Source organism: Colossoma macropomum, unplaced genomic scaffold, assembly GCF_904425465.1.
Source record: "Colossoma macropomum unplaced genomic scaffold, Colossoma_macropomum, whole genome shotgun sequence".
In the NCBI taxonomy this organism is placed as follows: Eukaryota; Metazoa; Chordata; class Actinopteri; order Characiformes; family Serrasalmidae; genus Colossoma; species Colossoma macropomum.
In genome coordinates this window covers 15,426,929-15,448,701 of record NW_023494809.1, presented here as the reverse complement: position 1 = coordinate 15,448,701, position 21,773 = coordinate 15,426,929, and the positions used below count along the sequence as shown (strand labels likewise).

The following is a 21,773-nucleotide window of genomic DNA, read 5'->3' as shown; positions in this document are numbered from 1 at the left end:
CACTGTGTGAAAACATTTATAACAGCTGGTTACTATGTTAATTATCATCTTTAATGCTTGGAGTCTATTTGACACCAGCCATTTAAACTTCTGGGAAATATCAACGTTCTCATGTTCTCAGCTCCCCATGTGGTGTGAACTATCAGTACATCTTGTATTCTACAGGTTTGGGTATGTTGGGTCAGGGCTATCAATCACAGGGAAGTTTTTGAAGAGCTTAAAATGGCATGTTAAGTGACCTCAATATCAAAACAACCAAACTGATGTGTGGAAAATGTTGATATGTCTGGGGTCAAACTGACCCCAAAGAACACTGATTCATACAAAATGTGTACAGGACACTGAAAAGATATCATCATATTCATTTCATGTTTACCCAGCTTTCCTCACTGAATTAATAAAAGTCATTAAATATGAAAAAAAACAAAAACTATCCAACATTTATTTAGACATGTTAAACACTGAATGGGGTCAAATTGACCCCAAAGGTAATAGGAGCATTGACTGCATTGCTCCTGGCTGCAAATTTCAGATTACTACACCATTGCTGTTGGAACAAATCCTTGTATGTCATTTTTGTTATTTTTAATTATTACTATTTTTTTCATAATTTGACAATTCCAGCTGCCCTTCATATTTTATGATGGATGGGCCAATATATGTCCAAAATTGCTTGGAATAAAATCTCTTTACAGCAACTTTCTTTGAAAATTAGGAATGTTTTGGTCTGATCGTGCTGATATTAAGCATATTTACTTAAAAAGTTTACACAAGTTCACTGTTTTTGTTCAGTAAAAAAACTTTAAACTTTACAGTTATACATATTGTTAAAAATTAATTTTGAATCCAGTTTCTATTTTTATAGTCTTTCTTATGTAATTTTATATTTTATGTCATATGTGAACTTCTTTATTTTCTTTACTATCTCCTTTTAATTTGTCTGTGAAGCACTTTGTTAACTTGTGCTGAAAATGTCTTACATAAATAAACTTTGCTGCTTTTCCTATTACACGTGTCCGTGCAAAATAAACGTTTTACATGTTCCATATGGAAAATTTCATATCATTACATCAGAAACTTGGCAGTAATATTATATCTGAAACTAGGCTGGGCAAGAGCAGCTTTTTTATCAAAACATTACACCTCTGTATGTAACACATCAACATCATCTGATGGATTTGCTTTGCTTTGCTTTGTATTGCTGGCCAAACACTGAGAGCATATGCCAAGCTATTAAAGTGTCGGTGCAGCTCAGAGGGACTGAAATATGACCCTGCTGAATAATATTAAAGCAAACATTTAAGGATGCTAATAACCATTAAGGTGCACTGTGAACAATGCAGCAGGGCAGAGGTTGATTTGAAGTGAAATTTGTACGGTTTTGATTATCTGGACTGTTATTTTGCTTTACTTGTATTTGAAGAAAAATGTATTTGACTTAAACTGTGAATGTGTTATCACTTAAAATCCTTTTGTTTTTTCAGAGACTTATCAGGTAGAGGTGTATTAGTTATACATAATAGAGATCTAGATTACCAACAGAAAGCACTCTAATAAGGTATATTCCCTGAAATAAGGTATATTTAAGGTATATTCCCTGGAATGGTTGCCTATAGACTAGCACTGATTTCCAATGGTATTTTTTAAAGATGTGCAACTGAATCTATTGTAATTATTGTTTTCTCCAGAGAATAGCATATTTTTTCTTAATATAGTTATACATAATAATTATTTATTTGTAAATTAAGTAGTAAGTTAGAAGAGGCAGTATGTTTCTGTGATTTTTCAGGTAAGGGGTGTTATTAGGTTTTATAAAAACTGAGACAACATATAATATGATAAAAAGATACATTTTTGATAAACAATGTTGTTATAAAAAATTACCGCAATAAAGCCTTCTTCTACCAAGAATTGTAGTTTATTCAGAGTTTGTTATTGTAGCCAAGCAACCATGCACATCTGAAAGAAGACAAGAACTTTCACTCACCCATCACTGTATGTTGCATAATTTCATTATCTTTAAATTAGCAGTGTTTCATGCAGAAATTCACCTTATAAGTAATTTTTGCTTACCAAATTACCACAACCATAATTATAATATCCACTAGCGATATTAGATGCAATGCAGTTGGGACACTGATTTAAATACCACTAAAAAGGGATCTACCAAATACATGGACATTTGAAGCATATGACATTCCAGTAACATATTCTTTACTTTTTACAGTTTAACAGTGAATCTTTAAATGTAAAGCCTACCATTGAATGTTAATGGAGGAGCACTTTGGTCTAGTTATTAAGAAAATAAGCAGTTTATCAGAACTGGGTTCGTACTTCATCTATCAGTGGTTCTGTGGTTCATGTGGGCAGAATAACAGTCCATTCTGCACAATGGTTTATTGTGGCTTGGCACATAAATATAGTTGCTGTGAGGTCTTCATAGGTGTGCATATATAATGTTCTTTTAGAACCAAAAAGATGTGTTTTATACTACTATATTTGTCTTTTGATAATCCTTTGTTTATCAGATTACCACTATTATGATATGCTAATTGCTGCCAACACCTTTATAGGATTTGCAATGCCAAATTAACAGAGGTGTACGTTCACTTTCCTACATCGAGTTTAATACTTCTTATGGCAACTCTAGAATAAACGTTTGAAGCTTGTAAGACACACATAGCATTTTTCTTTTGAATATTTAAGTAAATTTTAACTTAAATCTGAATTTTAATGTGGAAGCCTGTTAGCTATATTTAACAAAACCATGTTTTTACATGGGGTATGATTAGTACAGTTTTAGACATTACATGAAATTTGAGACTTCAAACATAAATTATAGGCAAGATACTCTTCTGTTTGCATGTTCTGTCAAAAAAAAAAAGATTTAAAAATGACAAAATATCTCACAACTCCTTTTTTTAATCAAATATAAACGTTTTCAAGTATCTGAAGTATACAAATACTAAGATGAATCTGGATAGCTATAAATTTGAATAGCTACACTCATCTCTATAAACAATGGTTCAGATAGCCTGTATTGGATCATACAGTGGTATGCAAAAGTTTAGGTGCAACTGGGCAAATTATGTGTTTTGTTGTTTACCTAAATGAAAATAAATAATATTCTTTACAGAGAACATATTTTTATGCATGTTTATTGCACAACTACTGTTCGCTTGCTTTTATACTTTTTTATTTAACATTTTGAAAAAGAACACTATGTGTTGTACACATGTTTTCCCTGAGTATGTTAAACCCCCTGTAGTGGATGTGCTAACTTATTTTTACTAAGAAAATCAGCTACATTAACCAAAACATGTTGGTCGAACTGGGCGGCACGCTGGCACAGTGGGTAGCGCTGTCGCCTCACAGCAAGAATGGCCTGGGTTCGATTTCCAGCTGGGCGACCAGGGTCATTTCTGTGTGGAGTTTGCCTGTTCTCCCCGTGTCTGCGTGGGTTTCCTCCGGGTACTCCGGTACTCTGGTTTCCTCCCACAGTCCAAAAACATGCAGTCAGGCCAGTTGGACAAGCTAAAATTGCCCCTAGGTGTGAGTGTGTGTGAATGTGTATGTCTGTCTGTCTGTCTGCCCTGCGATGGACTGGCGACCTGTCCAGGGTGTATCCTGCCTTCCGCCCAATGACAGCTGGGATAGGCTCCAGCACCCCACCGCGACCCAGAAGGATAAGCGGTTTAGATGATGTATGTATGTATGTTGGTCAAACTTGCATATGACTGTATTATATTATGTTAGGCCCGTAATGTATATATTTGCTGTAGAAACACAAGGGAACAATCCTAAAACAAGGAGGAATGAAGCCGTGCAGAGTTAATCTGTGAATGGAGAGGATATTTCAGTGACCAATTGCGTAATCAAAACAGTATAGTTTCCTCACTTCCTAAGAACCTCCACATCTGCACAAACACAAAAAGGCAGGGAAAAAAACAGCCAACTTCTTCTTTGGTGAGCTGACACAAGAGTTTGTGTCGTTGACCAATAGCAGTACTGCTTTGGACTGCTGACCTCTTTAGGCTTACAACATTCCAAGAACAATACAGTAGTGGAGAAACTGTGGAAAGAAATTAGATGAACTTGATTTTTAAACACACAGTGCAAAGATATTTAATGTTGTACTTTATCGACTTCATAGTTTTGTAAATATACACTCACTCTGCAATGTCAGTGTGGCAAAGGCCAATAGCATGATACCAATTAACAAACATATACAGTGAGCAGCCCCATCTAACAGCAGTACAGCAGCAGCGTATTAGTGTTTGGTTGCTGTTCATCATCCTTATCATGTTGGATGCCACTTCAAACATTGATTCAGCAGCTCTAACACGCCTTTAGCAGATAAAACAACACCCTGCTGAACAGTATAATGATCTCAGCTCTGCAGAACGCTGGCCCTTTTTAAAAGCAAACATCTATATTTCTGAAATGGCAGGTGTTGACCTTGGATGAATTCATCCCACCAAAACAACGAGTAAATTCTGTCCGTTAACATCTCAGTAGATCATATTATGGGTTTATATTGGGCTTGAAATGCACCTATTGTGTCTCCATGGAAATGACATATCACCGAATTAAATCCATACTGTTCATCAGTTTACAGTTGTTCAGTTTTATTACCGTGCCCTTGGAACATATATCCTGATGGAAACGTATCCACTTATTTTATAGCTATGTGGGTTCTGTTAATGTTATGCTGGGTATAGGTCTATTACAGACTACTAAGTACTAAACTTTTAACATTTAAATAATATTTCAATGTATTATGGTACATTACATAGTACAACATGTGTTAAGTGTAAATAGTATATGTATTATAAGTATACTTAGGAAAGTATACTTATAAGTATACTTATACTTAGTTCATCTGTAACTCACCTCTAAAACCAAAAAGAATGATAATTTATTTGTTTGTTTTCAGTGTTGAAGGGTCAAAATGAAAAAAAAAGAACAAACATCTGCTGTAAACAGAATATTTGGGTGGTGCGGACCGGAAGAGGAGCGGGGAGTGGAGCATTGTGATTTCGCCCAGAGTGCAGTACGGCTTTTTAGAAAGTTTCTCAAAAATTTGCCAGTCCTTTCTTCCACACTGACTACCTTTGCTTGACATCCATGATGTGGCAGCATAGGGATGTAATACACTACAGAATACTGCATAGCACAACAAATAACATATTAAACTCTAGTTTAATGCCAGAATGCCCCTTTAACTTGAGTCCTCATAATCTACCACTGCACCAATTAGTACTAGTGTTAGCATTAGCTCATTAGCTTATAAAAGGTAACTTCCAGAAGACCAAAAGATTCCCCTCAGCTACTTTTAAATATTGAGACAAGTTTTCAAGTGTACACCTCTGTTTGCACAACTGAATTTTTTAGCACAGTTCAGCAGTTTAATCTGTTTGTAGGCTATTATTAGATGAAAAGCTGTTTTTTTCTTCTAAAGCGTTAACCAAATATCCATATCAAAATTAGTTAGATTGCACATCCTTATGACTGACCTGTCTAAAATTTTGGTCACATGTTGTTTACATTCTTCTGGCCCAATAAATAAAGATCAGTTACAAGATCAGTGCAAATTTAACATGTTAACTGAGAAGTTGCTGTTTCCACCAGTGATAGCAAAATCATGTTGTAATTTTATCTGCATTATTTGTGACTCTTAGCTCACTGAACTTTAAACTGCACTTTAATTTAAGACTCATATTTGCACAATGTAAAGGTTACAGGTATAACTGTGTGTATGTGTGCGTGTGTATGAGTGAGTGATGGTAGGAATGCATGTTTTATTTTATTTTATTTTATTTTATTCACTACATGTAAATGTTTGTCTGATACTGTACACTGTGACAAAAACCAAATTCCTTGTATGTGTAAACATACCTGGCCAATAAAGCTTGATTCTGATTCTGATTCTGAAACAAGAGGAGAAATTGTTTGGAAAGTGCAGATTCTAAACTTCTAGTCCACAAGATATTTTTAATATGATCTGAATTTGATGAGTTTCTGTTATGTGTACAGTCTTGTTTTGCAGAAGGAAACAACATCCTTTCCATTTTTGCTGATTTATTGTTTATTAACCAAAAACAAAACAAAACTGGACGATAATGTAAATTTAGACAAATGATTATCAAAGGCAGAATTATTCCGGTAAGTGATATTACTGTGATCAAAATGCAGTTATGATATACCACATGTGGGCATTATAATGTATAATGATTACTGTTCTTCTGGACAAGCTACTTTACTCCCTACGACAGAGCAGATTTCATTTGCTTGTACTCCAGTTCCTTTTTCCAGACTGAAAATTTATGTTACAATCTTTCCAGGTGGCATTTAAAGTATGTATGCATGGTTATTTACAAACCTAATGCCAAAAAAGCTGGTACTGCATGTGAAATGCAAACAAAAACAGAAAGCAATGAATTGTAAATCCACTTTGTGTATGTATTTAAATGAAAACAGTACAAAGACAACATATTTAAAGTTCTATCTTATAAACTTCAGCTTTTTTTGTAATTATATCCTGAGATTATTGCTTCTATTATGCAACCTGACATCCAGTAAACAAGCGTGTCTCCCCTGATGAAAGCTTGAGCTGGGTGATTTCTCTGTAATGCAGCCTAATCCACAGTTAATGATATACCTTATCTGCTAATCCGGTTTGATAAACAGTGTCTCTTCCTCTAATTCCTCTCCTCTCTGTCTCCTGAAGGAATATTCCATAATCCACATGCTCATCAGACACAGCAGGACACTTCACTTCTGCCTGATGTCATGTGACCATGCAATGCTTTAATAATAAACTACAGTGGAGAGGACTTCTGTCTGAGACAGATTGATAAGTGAGCTTAATCAGAGGGTGTTTAGTGTTGAGAACAGATGTTATCGGGTTTGCGTGTGGAGTCACTTCACTGTCCTGGATGAACCTGGATGAAGCATCTGATTCATTTAAAAATCCGTCAACTGACTATTTAGGCCAGGCCTGTGCTATATAACGATTTAATTGTCCCTATTAAGTATTAAGTCCCTAGTACTCTTTTCCACTGTAGAGCCAAATGGTTCTCAGGGCCGTACTGTACTGTCCCACGCTGGTGTGGACTAATGAGACATAAGGTTTCTTTTTCCATCTGCTTTGCTGCTAAATCAGAACCAGGAATTACTAAGGAAAACTACGCGAAGAGTGGCTACTACTAACGGTCTAATGCCGACACCTACCCACCAAAAAAATTTATTTGATTCTGACCGTCTCTCCAACGACAGTCTCTTGAAGTATTCTCAGATTCTTTATCCTCTAAACAGGTGCTATTTGAGCATCAGTTAATGAAACCAAGCTTGTAATGTGGTGAGTTGCCACTGTAGCTGGCTAAATATGATAGCATTAGCGTAGCCCAACAGGGTACAGCTGAAAACCACACCACAGAACAATTCTATTTTTTATTTTTTTGAGTGTTTTTTAAGCATCAGTGCATTAGAATTGAACCTGTATTGTGGTCGGAAACACCAGAAGATCGTCTATACTTTTAATGACATAACACCAGTTAGTCAAATCGAACCTGTACTGGGGTGTTTGGATCTCATTAGCTAAGCTAAGTTAGCTAGGAGAGATGAGCTGGCTAGCATTAGCTTAGCTAGGAGGATACAGGTTTAATTTTGTCTTTCTGTCTCTCTAAAACCGTCCACCAGACTTTACTTCCTCAAATTTGTTAGTCAGAATCGAACCTGTTCTGTGGTTAGCAGAGCTGGCAGCATGCTAGCTTAGCTAATACTAACCAGCAACTCTCTCCAGGTTAGCAGCACTTTTTAACATGTAGAAATTGGTTTTAGATGGAAGCTTTGACATTTATTGAATGTTGAATTAAAATTGTGCACTGCTTTCATTTATTTTGTGTCATTATAAGTGAACTGAACTTATCTGATTGTTTTCGGATTTGAAATAACTTAATCCAGGATGGATGGCACAATATCGACATAAATGTAGAGCCCAACAGCAAATAGCTACATTGTCACGTCATCTCGCTGAACGGTTCTGTGGCCCTGAACTCAATTAGCTAACTGTGGTGAGGAAACCACACTGAGCCCAGTTTTAAGCATTATGTTGAACCATGTCCATTGTTAGGACCAGGAGAAAGCAGTGGGTCTTTCATTATTTGGATTTGGAACTATTTTTAGAACTTTGATGCTAACTTACAATTGTAATTCAATTAGGAAATATGAAAACGAAGCCACACAGCTAGATATTTTCCAATATTCGGGATACATATTTCTCAAAAGTCAGTGGATATAGTTTTGTGCAAATGTTTTAGGCAACTGGGAACGTTAGACTTAAAAAGATGTTTATCTGGGCAGTAAGTGTTTATTAGCTCAGAATAACATATATTTAGAATTAGAATAAATACAGATAAAATTAATTCACTGAATGTTTTTATGTATATTAATGTGCTTGTTTAACCATTTTAAAACCTCTTCTTGAGGAAGCCCAGCATTACTGGCAGTCCAATACACTTTACTGTCACTCTCATATCAGAAACCAATAACTTCATTTTTTTTTACATTATTTTATTAGTTTATGTAAACATTTAATGCAGAATGGACCAAAAGAAATGCTCCAAAATGACTTGGAATAAAACCAGATTACCTTAAATTACATTAAAATGTTTTTTCTTTCTTCTGTAAACTTATAAGTGTGACAATATATAAAGAATGTACTGGTGCTTTTGATCTTATATGCTGTGTATGTTATATGATGTTATATGCAGAAAACATATACACACACAACTTTATTCACTGAAAAAACATGAGTATTGAACTTATTTACATGTGAACATTATTGCCACATAAATAGGGCTGTGTTACATCAATGCTACCATTAATTTAAGTTTAATGCATTATTTTTTTAGTGTAATCCTACATTAACTGGTGCCATTATGTTGTAGAATTGTTTTAGCTTGGCTTCATGTCATATTGGTGAGGGGTTTACGATTGCATCAGAGGAAATTAGCTCCAACTAAGAGTGGCTGTAATAGGATCTGAGGCGGTATATAACCTCCCCATACAGACAGAGTGAACAGCACACAACTGACCACTGCTCAGCATCTGGACCACAAACAGGTATGAAATTCTGTTCTATTGAGGACTTTCACTTACAGCAGCTGTTTTATTGGTCAGGGATTTATAACTACTGGGGAAAAAGCAATATTTGTTGTGGTGCTTTTGACACTGAGCAGTTTAAGGAACTTCATGTTCTTCTGGAACTCACTTCTGCACACTTTTGTGTGGAGCAGCTTTGTAGGTTCACCCTGGATAGATAACAAAGGGAAATTCAATTACAGAACAAAGATTCTTTCATGGGTTCTTTAATAATCGCAGTGGAACAATGATAACTCAGAACCGTTTGAATGTGGAAAATGATTCTTTTTACGTGTACTGTTCTAACAATGCTAACTGGTTATTAAATTCTCTGTTGCATTTACTATTAGTGTTGTTATTATTATGTATATTAATAACGGCCATCCTATGTGATATTTTGAATGTCTTTTTAAAAATGGTTCCATGAAAAAGGATTATAGAACCTGGATACTAATAAAGAGTATAAATGAGTATAAAAGCATGGACAGTTTCAAATTATAGGCCTTTAAAATACAACAATAAGTAAACATGTAAATATGAATATGTTGTCATTGTCCAAAAACAACATGTATATCCATTTTTTTTTATTTTTCTACGTTATTTGAACAGAGCACTCTTCCATTGTGTGAAAATTTCATGATAAAGGAACCAATAGAAATGCTCCAAAATAACCTGCAATAAAATCTCTTTACATTTACATTAGAAATAAAAAACATAATTATTTTACAGATAACAATTCACTTTGTAAATAAGCCTCTCAGTGCTTTCTTTATGTCTGCTTAGGGCTTGTTTTCTCCTACAGTGTATCTGAATTAAGTTTAATATAAGCAACACTTTGTCTCACATTGATTTGTTAATTAAATTTAAGTAATATTACTAGATGAAACTCCTGCTACATAACTGTGTACACGTCGGATGACTAATTAGTAAGGTTTGGTTATTGGCTGTAAAACATGCCAGATGGACTATATACTGGGTGCAATGTACACTCTGTAGTCTCATAACTTTTGTTTGCTCATTGCTAGACAGCCAGGTGGTGAAAATAAAAGCACTTCCTGACTCATCTGTCTGTTCAGCAGGCTTCATATACACAATGAGCTGCTATATGGGGCAGTCTGGCCAAAATAACATGAGATGACTAGCAAGAAGTATAATTAAAAAGACCTTTTATTGAGACCTTTTATTGAGTTTTTGGTCCAAGTGATATCTACTGTTTATGATGTTCTCTAATGAACTGAGAACTGATAGCAGGTTTAGCATGCTTTATTAGTGTTCGGTGTTACTTAAGCTTTTGCTAATTGGTGCTGTTTGTTTGCATTAGCCACAATAAAAGACAGATATTACGTATGTTAGTTTTACCTGTGTGTAAACTGTACATTGTGTGCAGGCTGATTGGGCCTCTGGGAATACAGCTTAGCCACTTACAACAGCATATTTACATTATATTGATATAATGCAGATCATCTGTGATAAATAAATAAACATATTACTTACAATAAACAGGAGATGGATAAAGAGAAACTTTCCTAGAATTTGGTAAAATATTCTATATATTCAAACGGCCAGGATGCACGACAATATCGATGGCAAAATAATTATTAGTAACGTACAGTTTTTTAGATTTTGCTAATATTTATTTTAATGATGTATTTTTGGAATTCCAGGAGAATAGAATGTTCAGGGGATTTTTGCATGTCCACAAGTGTTAATGAATGGATATCTGGCTAACCGTACTGAACAGTACTTTGTCTAAAATTAATGTATTGCTGGAACTGGGTTTACTTTTTAGGTGATAGCTCTGGTGCTAAGAAGCCAAAAAATTCAGTAGCACAAAAATTTAGCAGGAAGCACAGGAATACATTTAAAAAAAATATTTAACTTTTTTTTTCTTAAAGTCGAAGAAATCTATTTGTTTTTTTCAATGAGTAATGGAGGCTGAGCTAAAGCTACAGCAACCCACTACAATTTGGATGCCTATGAGGACTCACCATCTTACGAGTCACAAGGTCTTTTTGTGGACGATGTACCAACATGTTAGTGTGTCAGAGAAATACATTTTCACGTCTTCTGGACCTAGATAACATCCGCTAGAGTAGTTAGTCTAGTTAGCTACTACTTGGGAACCCGGTCACATTCAGGAACTGGTGTTTCAGAGTGGCAAAGTGTAATTTACATACGTACTTACTCACAAATATGAGCATTGTGACGGCACAATGATTACTCAAGTATCCATGCATATCCCTAATTTGAAACCCTACAGAATTACATTATGCTAATTCATACAGAATACAGTACCAATTTCTCCATTTTAGCAATATTTATATTTTGCCATCAGCCCACGGTTCCCTTATCAGTGTATCTCTAACAGGTGTGTGAAGTTAACCCTTATACCACATGGACTTACACATCCTAAGTCTTATTACTAAGTAACTATATGGAAAACAGTACATTGAAAGGGTTAAAATCAGGGGTTTCACTAGAGATTTATGGATTTATGGATGCCTGTTTGTCATGAATTTTTAGAGTAGTGATAGGTATAAAATTGATAAAAAATGTCAGTAAGTCAGTGAGTCAAAATGTTTACACATAGTAAATCTGTTTGTTTATATTCGGTTTGTATTTCGTACAAATCTAATATGGCTTAAATGCTCTCCACCAACAAAAGGCCCAGATAAATGCTATCTTCCCTCTCTTAGATTCTGAATATGTCAATTACTTACACAGACTATAGATTAGTAAATTCTCAGTTGTGTAATCAGAAATAGATTTTGCTCTGTAGACGTTTCATTCTCTATTTTCGCTAATGCTGGTTTTATTTACCTTCCTTATTGTAAAACACTTCAAGCTGCATTTTAATGTATGAATGGTGCTATACAGATGCTGGGTTACTGCACTAAAATTATATTCTTTTTTCCGCATTTGTAACCCTGCAGAAATAAATATTCTGTTATGACAGCACAGATATTACATTTTCTCAAATATGTTTTGTTATTTATTCTCACAACAATATATTAACAGAATAACATTTCTACACATAAATAATAATTTGAACTGTTTCCTCTTCTTCATCACTTACCTCCATCTGACACTCTCCTTCAACCCCCTTAGTCTCCTTCAGCTTCTTTCTCTTCAACTCCTCACATGTGTTTAAGTACCATAGAAATGTTATTAAACTCAGATTAACAGGAACTCAAGGCTTAATCAGAGATCGATCAATGAGATACATAACACTGACATCACCATGCTGCAAACATGTCATGGCAGATGTATATGCTGTTATGAGCTGTCATAACAGATCATGTTCAATAATATTAACATTAATGTTCTGCCCATGCTTTGACTACTTTATGCTCGACTGTTTATATATGGGTTCTTCTTTGCCTGGTAGAGTTGTAACTTGGATTTGCTGATGTAGCAACAAACTTTGTTCACAGACAGTGGTTTTCAGAAGTGTTCCTCAGTCCATGCAGTGATTTCCGCTACAGAATCATGTCACGGCCACCCAATATTGGTTTTCGGCCTTACCTCTTGGATACAGAGATTTCTCTGGATTCTCTGAATCTTTCAATGATATTATATGATATTTATATTTGCAATGACATCAGATTTAAACTTTGGTAACACCCATTAAAATACAAGTGAAGTAGTAGCTTCTATTACTGATAATCGTGATTTTTTTTTGTAGAAAATTTTGTGCTAATTATTTTCAGATATCTCCCAGGCCTACTGTCACAGTTGTTTGGCAACAATACTATACATAAGCTACAGGAACTACATTTCTTGGTTGAATACTTGTTTGTGTCAATTATTATTAATAATAACAAATTCTTTTCTGAAAAATTGTCTATTTTACCATATTGTATGTTGGCCGCCATTTTGCTTCACGTCGTGCCTATGAACACCCTTCCCTATGACAAAACTGCAGTAACACACTGCCTCTGGTGGCTTATTGCTTTACCAAAATTCAAACCTTTTACATGTTGCTTGTTTTTTTCATCTGCTAAAATGACAAATTGTTCCGCCAATTAGGATTAAGACTTTTTAGAAGTATTATTGTACAGTTTTTCTCTCAACGCTACAGTATTTTCATTTGTACATTTGCTGTATGAGTTTTTTTTACAATTTGGCCTGATGTTTATCTTAGCTGTTAGCCAACAACATCATGGACAAAAACATTTTCAAATAATGAAGAAAGTCAGAAAAATGAATAATGTACAAAAGAATATACAGCCTTCCATAAATAGCCTTAGCAACTCCGCTGGTTAAGGTTAGTAGAGTAGAAAGATTTTATGCATGTTACTGATAATTGTTTGGCCAAAAATGTCTTATTTAGTGACAACAGAAGGTTTACATCTGCAATATCTTGGATTCAAGTTAGTGCTGACCTACATTTACTTTAACAATTTTCTTTAGCTTTGCATAGTCGCTGACTCAATTTGATTAATTTCATAATTTAATTTTTCCAATTCTGTAATGTAGGAACCACCTGCAGTTATTCTGAGTAATGAACAGGAGGACAGCTATGAATAACAGTAGCAGCAGAGGTTAATAACTCCCATGCAGTATTAATAAGCCATCATGTTTGGTGTATCTTATATTTACAGCTTTAGGTGGTGAATATATTAGAACGTCTAAGGAAAGTCAATGTATGTTAAGGCCTAATGTAATCAGACTGAGACTAGTGATGAAAGTAGTGAGGAATACTTACACTTTCTTCATTTTTAATTTGCTGCATCTGTAGCGAACAATTGATAACCACATACAACATGTTTCCCTCAACTTAGAAAAGAACAGAAAACCTGTAAACTCAAAACATGGTTAGAACAGAAATCAATGTGCCAGTGCTGAAGCAGCTGCTTTGGCTTTTATTATGCCTTATTTAATTTAAATAAAGTAATAAAATAAAATTAATGTGCACTATTATGGCATAGACTGGGTTACTCAGCATGTACTGCTCAGTATATTCTGGATTAGTTGGTGCATGCCCTCTGTAAGTCCTTTCCTGACTTTCTGTGAAGGTGAATTCCCGTTAGATCCGCGTCACAGTCCCCCTGCTGGGCCCGCTTTAATTGCTTTTGTGAACTGAGGGGGATTTAGCCTTGTGCAAACCTCAGCAACATCCACACTGTCCTTTTTACCTTGTAATAAAAAGACCACCAATGTCCCACCGTCCCCAAACCTGCCTTCAGTTCCCCAAAGACCTAAACGTCTCTCATAGCAAGAGCGGACCCTTTAAAGGACTTCAGCAAATTTCAGTTTTAATCTCTATCTGCTGCATCTAGCGTATAATCGTTTACTGCAGATTATGACTTCAACACATTTGCCTGAACTCAGAAAAGAACAGAAAACCTGCTGACTCGAAAGTGACATAGTAGAATTCAGTGGGCAGTTGCAAAATTATGTGAATTAACATTTGAAAGTTGTGTTGTCATTCATTAGCTACCGTTTTTGCTATAACAAAACTGAATGGCATTTTTAAAAATTGCTGCCATTTCTGTGGTAAACAAAAATGTTCCAAACCTGGTTTTACCAGACATTAACATTTAACAGATATTTTACCTCAAATTGTCACTGGATCCTCTGAATTATTGGTTTGTTCAGTGCTAATGAACAAACACAATGAAAGAGTGACTGTGTGACTGCCGGACACAAAGTTGTTGTATCACTTTAAATGTTCTGTCTTGGCGTTTTTGTAGGCTAGCAAAAATGGTGGGAAAAACAGTAGACATTGGCTACCAAAGTCTGTGTATGCTGACTTTACTCTGTTTGACTGAATATAATAGCAAGGTATAAACATTAATATTGTGAATTTGTTTGGTAAAATAGGCTGTAGAGACACCATGTTGTTCTACTGTGTGTACATAGCTGCCTGCTTTTAGTTTCAGTGCACACTGTGGTGCAAGTTAGCAAAGCTACTGTAACACAGCTTCTTAGAGTGTTTCCTTATTACTTGGCCATGAAGTGTGTTGCTTTCAAATTATTTAATTTTAAAGGTACATTGCACTCATATACAACTATTTCATTTTAAGCGGGTTACTCAGTGTGGTATCAGATTTGGTCTCGGTCAGCACAAAAAATATGTACTCGTTCTCAGCCTGGAAAAAAAATGGTAATGATGCATCCCTAATTAATACACGAAAGCTAACACTGCTGCACACTGAGCTGACATAAGACTGACCTAAACTGACATAAGACACTGTGATGATGCTAGCTGGTCTAGCACATCACCAACAGCTATGAACTAAGACTCAAAGAGACAAAGGTATGACTGAGCCTTTTATTTTAATTAACGTAAAAAGACAGTTACTTGCCTGTGTCCTGGAAAGAGTGACGGCACGGGTCATTCGGTCCTCTCGTAGGTCTGCGGGCCTGTGAGGGATACAGGGACAGGGGGTGCACAGGTCGACCTGGGAAAAAGAAAAACAAAACTGTTAATGAAATAATCGCTAATATTGAACACTGGCCATGAATGACATCAGTAGATACATGTACTCTAGGTAAATGCTGAATATGTGTGTATTGTGAATGGGAACGTGACTATTTTGCCTTATGAATACCTGAATTTAATTTTGGTTTAGTCCTGGAAGGGGCTATAGGTATTTAAGGAGAGGCCCAGTCTAGGTAAGGGGGTCTAACAGCTGCAAGTACAACGGCTAGTCTCACTGCTGATATGTATCCTGAGGTAGAAAGGGAAATTAAGTGAGAATAGTCCAGGAGGAGCAACAAAACGCCTGTCATGCATTTTTGAGTTTTTTTTTTTGTGTGTAAATAGTTGTTTGCAAGTACCTTGGTGAAGGATTTTTTATAGTGCTGTTTGGATCTTTGATAGCCTGTCTGCAATAAAGAAATGGGGAGAGAGGATTATTTAACCAGCCTTCTGCTCGAACTTCTTCTAAACATGCCAACACGGTAACCTCCAGGCCACTTCGAGTCCACTCTACCACAGACAAAAAATAGTTAAGTTGCTTTGGCAGCAGTAGAGCACATGAGGAATAGCTGGTGTTGGTATGTAACACTGTTGAAGTTAAGGAGCAATAGGAGAAATATGACTATTACTACATATGAGCTAACACTTCTGCGTACTAAATTGACATCATAAAACTGACCTCATTAAAATACCCCACACAAACCAGCAAGCTTTGTCCAGCATGGTAGTTTAGAGGCTTTGGCAGTTTTAGGCTGCAGTTTGAGTAGCTGGTGTTGGTATATAACAGTGTTGAAGTTTAAAAGTAGACTTACTTTTATGCACCATCATTTTAGTGCACAGCACTAGTGCTTTTAGCATGTATGTAGCATTACTTATATTTTGGCTGCTAAACAACCTTTTAATTCAGAAGATCCAGTGACACTCGTACTCAGGACAAAGCATAGCAGCTTTGAGGCATTTGTGTTTACCACAGTGATTTACACAACAGTGATTTCCATAGACGCCATTCAGTCTTCCCATAAAGAAAAGCAGCTTAGGCCTGGAGTTCCTAACATGGGCTACAGGACGACAACACAACTTCAGAGATGTACATAGGATGAGACAGTAAAACTCATGGAAATGGCTTCTATAGACCCCTTCAATGTTTGTAAACAAAGAAGATGTCGCAAAGATGCTCACACATTCTGTCATTGTCCTGACTCAGCAGAGGGAAGCAATTGAGTGCTAAGTGGACTGAAGCCCCCTGAGCAGGTCAGACTCAGTTACTTCTAAGGCGTAAGGGAAAATAGCAAAATAGGACATGGCGAACATTTAGAACTATTTTTGGTACATAAGATAGATAGATAGATAGATGGATAGATAGATAGATGTAGGACATGTGCCCTTTAAATCAAAATTTGCATATCTGTATCATCAGTCTGTTTGAATATTTTGCACACAATATCTTTTATTTCTGTCCTTTATTAATGATTCAGCAGTTAAGGAAAAAGTAACTAACACTGTGTATCTTCTGTTGATGTGTGCATCTTTCTGGTGGCATTTCTCCTGAAACCGTCTGTTATAAGTACATTCAGAGTCAGTGGTTATTCTGTTCCATTATAAGTTGAAGGAAATGTGTTGACATAATTGTGGAAATCAACCATTCACTACAGACTCAGCAGATAGGACAGTTAAGTATTAAATGTACCGTGTGGTTAAATAATACAATTCTCACCATAATGCTTCTCTGTCTGTTACTGTCTGCTGGTCTCTGAACAGACTCTGAACAGCTGAAAACACTTCATTAGGAACCAGATGAAGGAGAGCAGCTCATACAGCTGTGTGATAGACGAGGACGACATGACGTCGGCCTCCGAAAGTGTGTTTGAGGTGAGTTCAGGGAGCATCCGGTGTGTGTGTGTTTGATTTGTGTATTTAGGAAATGAGGATATTGCGTGTGTGTGCGCGGGGGTGGTAGATAAACATTTACAGAGGAGCACGGCTAATGTAACCACTGTGCGTTTGTATTGTTTTGTAGTAAAACCAGAGAAAAACAGGGCTAACTTAGATACTTACATATGTAACATATTATTGTTACATGTAGAGTACTGTCCAGACCATTCTTCTTCTTTTAGGAAATACTTCTGAGGAGATTACATATAAGATAATCCATCTGCATAAGGAAGGACAAAGAGAAAAGAAAATATGTAAAAAAAAAAAACTGTGACCTCCAAAACTGTCCCCATCAGATAAACAGTACTCAAAGCTGTAAAGCCCTTAATGAACAACAACAACAAAAAAAAATATATACACACACACACACACACACACACACACACACATATAAAATACATATGGGGCTTTTGGTGTGTTATTATTACATATAGATTCTTACATATATAATACATATGGCACATATTAATATATATAAATACATACATATATCAAACGTGAGATAAATGTCCCCACATCCCGACAATGTAAACACATGTATGTGTGTAGTCCCTTGGTATCACCAGAAGAGCACATTCACCACAGACAAGAGGAAACACAAAGGCCATCTGTATCTGACCATTAGATCATTATTTTCTCTGCACTGCCAGCCATGTTTATGTTCTGAATGTTATTTTGTCATCTCTCTCTCCTCCAGTGTTCCATCAAAGGAAACATTTCAGCACTGGAGTGTCTGAGCCTGAAGGAGCCTGAGCTGCTGAAGTCCAGAGATGAGGTCGGAGCCGGCCTGCTCCATTACGCCACTGCCAACGCTAACCTAGAGGTCATCCGGCTCATAGTGACCACAGTGGGCCCCGAGGGTGAGGCGCTCTGAAATTACAGCTTTACAGTAAAAACACATTAACATCAACATCATCTCACACGAAACTCTCCCCATCACCACTCCATTCGCTCATTAAAAGTGTAATGTGAGAGCATTAGAGAAATAAGCTGTTTCAGAGTGATCATAATTACATAAGATTACAAGATCAGAGCAGGAAAGCCCTGAAAACACGGGAAGAAGCAGAGTGCCAGAAAAGAGTTGTTCTGAACCTTTCAGGCTGGTGCACTGACTTTTGAAAAATACAATAAAAATGGTTGCTGTGGTATTTCTGCTGGTTGCTAAGGCATTGCTTGGAGGTTGTTAGGTGGTTGCTGAGTCATTGCTACAGAACTGATAGGTGGTTGCCATGGTACTTCAGGTGGTAGCTAAAGCGTTGCAAAGCAGTTGCTAAGGTATCCAAGTGAAAGCTAGGGTGTTGCTATGTGGTTGCTATGTTATCTCAGGTGATTGCTGAGGTGTTGTAAGGCTGTTACTATGTTATCCCAGGTAGCTGCTAAGATGTTGGTAGGTCATTGCTAGGGTAGCCCAGGTGGTTGCTAAGGCCCTACTAGGCTGTTGCTGTTATCCCAGGTGGTTGCTAAGGTGTTGGTAGGCCGTTGCTGTATTGGTAGGCCATTGCTGGTTAAGTTATATTGTGAGTGTAAGTTACTAGGTAATTTTACTAATCTAAGCTAGTGTTCAGGGTGAGCTAATGGGTCAGCTAGTCTAATAACTCAGTGAAACCTTTAATGATCAGTTTGGTATGCTATTCTTATTTGTAGAGTTGAATAGTCAGTTTGGTGTTTGGACAAAGCTGAGTGGTCTAGTCTGTTTAGTATAATAATACCAAAGATGCCAGAAGTGGAGTGGCTGAGGGTGTTTAGCTCTACTGTTTAGAGTTGAATGGTCAGTTTGGTGTTTGTAAGAAGTTGAATGGTCAATTTAACTGTACTGTACCCTGTAAAGCTGAATGATCAACATGGTGTCTGTAATAAGTTAATCAGTCAATATTCTGTTGTGGTGTTTGTCACAGCTGAATGGTCGGTTTAACTTTACTGTGCTGTGTGGAGTTGAATGGTCAGTTTAAATGTGCTCTGTTCTGTAGAGTTAAATGCTCAGGATGACCAGGGCCGGACCCCTCTGCACTGGGCTGTGGAGAAGAATCAGGAGGAGAGCTGCTCGTTGCTGCTGGAGTTAGGGGCTGATCCCAACATCCTTAGCGTGGCCCTCATGTCCCCACTGCACCTGGCCATCAGCCGTGAGCGCAACAACCTCGTACAGGTGAGTCAAGCAAAGTCCAGGTGGACATCCTTTGGGTTGGAGCAAGAAAGGAAATGTTACATGTGGAGGATGGCGCTGTTATAGACCTTTGAAGTCATGTGTCATTCTGTAGTCAGTGTCTTGCCCATATTAGGAACTCCAAGTCTAAGCTGGATTTCTCTACGGCAAAACTGAATGGGATTTTCAAAAATCACCACTTTCATGCCGTTTCCAAACCCGATACATTTCATCCTATGTACATTTTCCCTTTGAACATTACTGGATCTGCAGAACTACAAGGTTGTTAAGGGGTCGACATATGAACTTTGCTGCATGTGAGCTAACAGTGATTGTGTATATAGCATTATAAGACAGGCAAGTATACAAATACCCCAAACAGACCAGCGAGCTTTGTGGTAGTTAAGTTGCTTTGGCAGCAGTAGAGTACATGAGGAATAGCTGGTGTTGGTACATAACAGTTGTTGAAGTTAAGGAGCAATAGGAGAAATATGACTATATATGATGTAGCATAATCCATATGTTGGCTTCTTAACAGCCTCATAATCCAGAGGATCCAGTGACATGAAATGAGACAAAACAAATCTGCTTTGGAACGTTAGACCCACCTACCTTTTCAATGCTGGTTTTAACAAGGCTTTCCCCTCAGGGGAATCTTTGTTAAGGCCTGTTTAATCACTATATTCACTAAAGTCAAGGGTGTTGGATGAGCCCTCGGAGGGGTGAGGGATGGAGTGAACATCAGTATCGACTTCAGCAGCAGAACTTACACAGAAATCATTGCAGCCTGATGCATTTTCCTCTTCAAACCCGAAAATAATGGCGGACAAAGCTGTTTATAAGCTACAGCAATAAACTACTTAAACCTCTTAAAGTCCCAGGCTTATAACATACTAAGGCGTATTATTCAGTAACTACAGGGACTTCAGTGCAAACTGGCTGAGCTATTCTTAGATTATAGAAGTGTGTAATAATATTTTTGGCCTGCTGATGGGCCCTGGCCATTTAAGAAGTTAAAATGCTTAACTTAACTTAATGCTTTCTAAACCATAACATTAAATTTACTGAGCTTTAAGTTACAAACTACTCCATTTGTTGTACTTGAGTGCTGATACATCACTTTCAGCTTTCAGCAACTTCACTCATCACTTTCCTGTGCTAGCTGGATTGTTAGCATGCTAAAGTTTGAATAATCCCCTCCACACTGTCACCTCCTTCCCTTCTGCTGCGAGTAGCCACTTGCATAGCATAGGTGTGACACACATCTGAAGTGGGTGAGGGCAAGATAAAAAAAAGATTTGAAACGAAGCCCCGGAATTGCTAATATGGGCATTAGGCTGACTACAGAATGACATACGACATCAGAGGTCTATTCCAGTTTCTGTTCTAGTGGCAAACTGACAAACTGATACACAGATGCTGCTCTTTATGTTTTATGTTTTTAATACATGAACATGCTTTCTTTGTCTGTTTGTAATATTTAACAGAAAGCTGTACATATTTTGCTATTTTTTGTTATTTTCTTCATTTTTCATTTCATCGTCTTATTGTGATGGCAGCACTCATCTACATTCAAACCTTTCAGGTGTTTATGGTTGGAATATAATTTCTGAGCCCAGTTGACAGGTGTGTTTTCAAGGCAGTTTTACAGTGGTCTATATGCATCTATGCATTGATGGAAATTTTACACAGTTAAAAGCAAACAGAGAGCAGAAAGTAAAGAAAACAGTGATGATATGTGTTTGTGTTGTGGTGCAGCTGCTGGTGTCGAGTGGCCGGGCAGATGTGAATTTGGAGGGAGATTTGGGGAACACTCCAGTGATGATGGCGTGCTCCCATAATAACTGCCAGGCTCTGCATATACTTGTGAGTGCAGACGTGCAAATTACCTTCCGTTCACTCTCAGACCAAACAAATCAATACCAGTAATGAGTAATGGATGACTGAAGTGAAGGCTACTAAATAAAACAAGATAGATTTCATTTTAGGGTGGGAATCACTCGAGGCTTCACTGTGTGAGACAACACCGGAGGCACTATACAATGTTATTATGCTACTTGAGCCACAATATGATATTATCACAATAGTGAGCCATGATATATTACAATCATGCTACTTGAGCCATAATAC

General features: G+C 36.8%; 1 protein-coding gene across 1 annotated transcript in view; it reads left to right on the top strand.

Annotated features, from left to right (window-relative positions):
- Window positions 1-9,033: 9,033 nt before the first annotated feature.
- Window positions 9,034-21,773, top strand: part of trpa1b (transient receptor potential cation channel, subfamily A, member 1b) — a 45,962-nt gene continuing 33,222 nt past the window's right edge. The window contains exons 1-5 of the mRNA XM_036558725.1: window positions 9,034-9,126; window positions 17,330-17,440; window positions 18,201-18,363; window positions 19,471-19,646; window positions 21,402-21,509. Of these exons, the coding sequence (XP_036414618.1) occupies window positions 17,366-17,440; window positions 18,201-18,363; window positions 19,471-19,646; window positions 21,402-21,509 (522 nt within the window). The 5' untranslated portion in view covers window positions 9,034-9,126; window positions 17,330-17,365. The remainder of the gene's footprint in view (window positions 9,127-17,329; window positions 17,441-18,200; window positions 18,364-19,470; window positions 19,647-21,401; window positions 21,510-21,773) is intronic.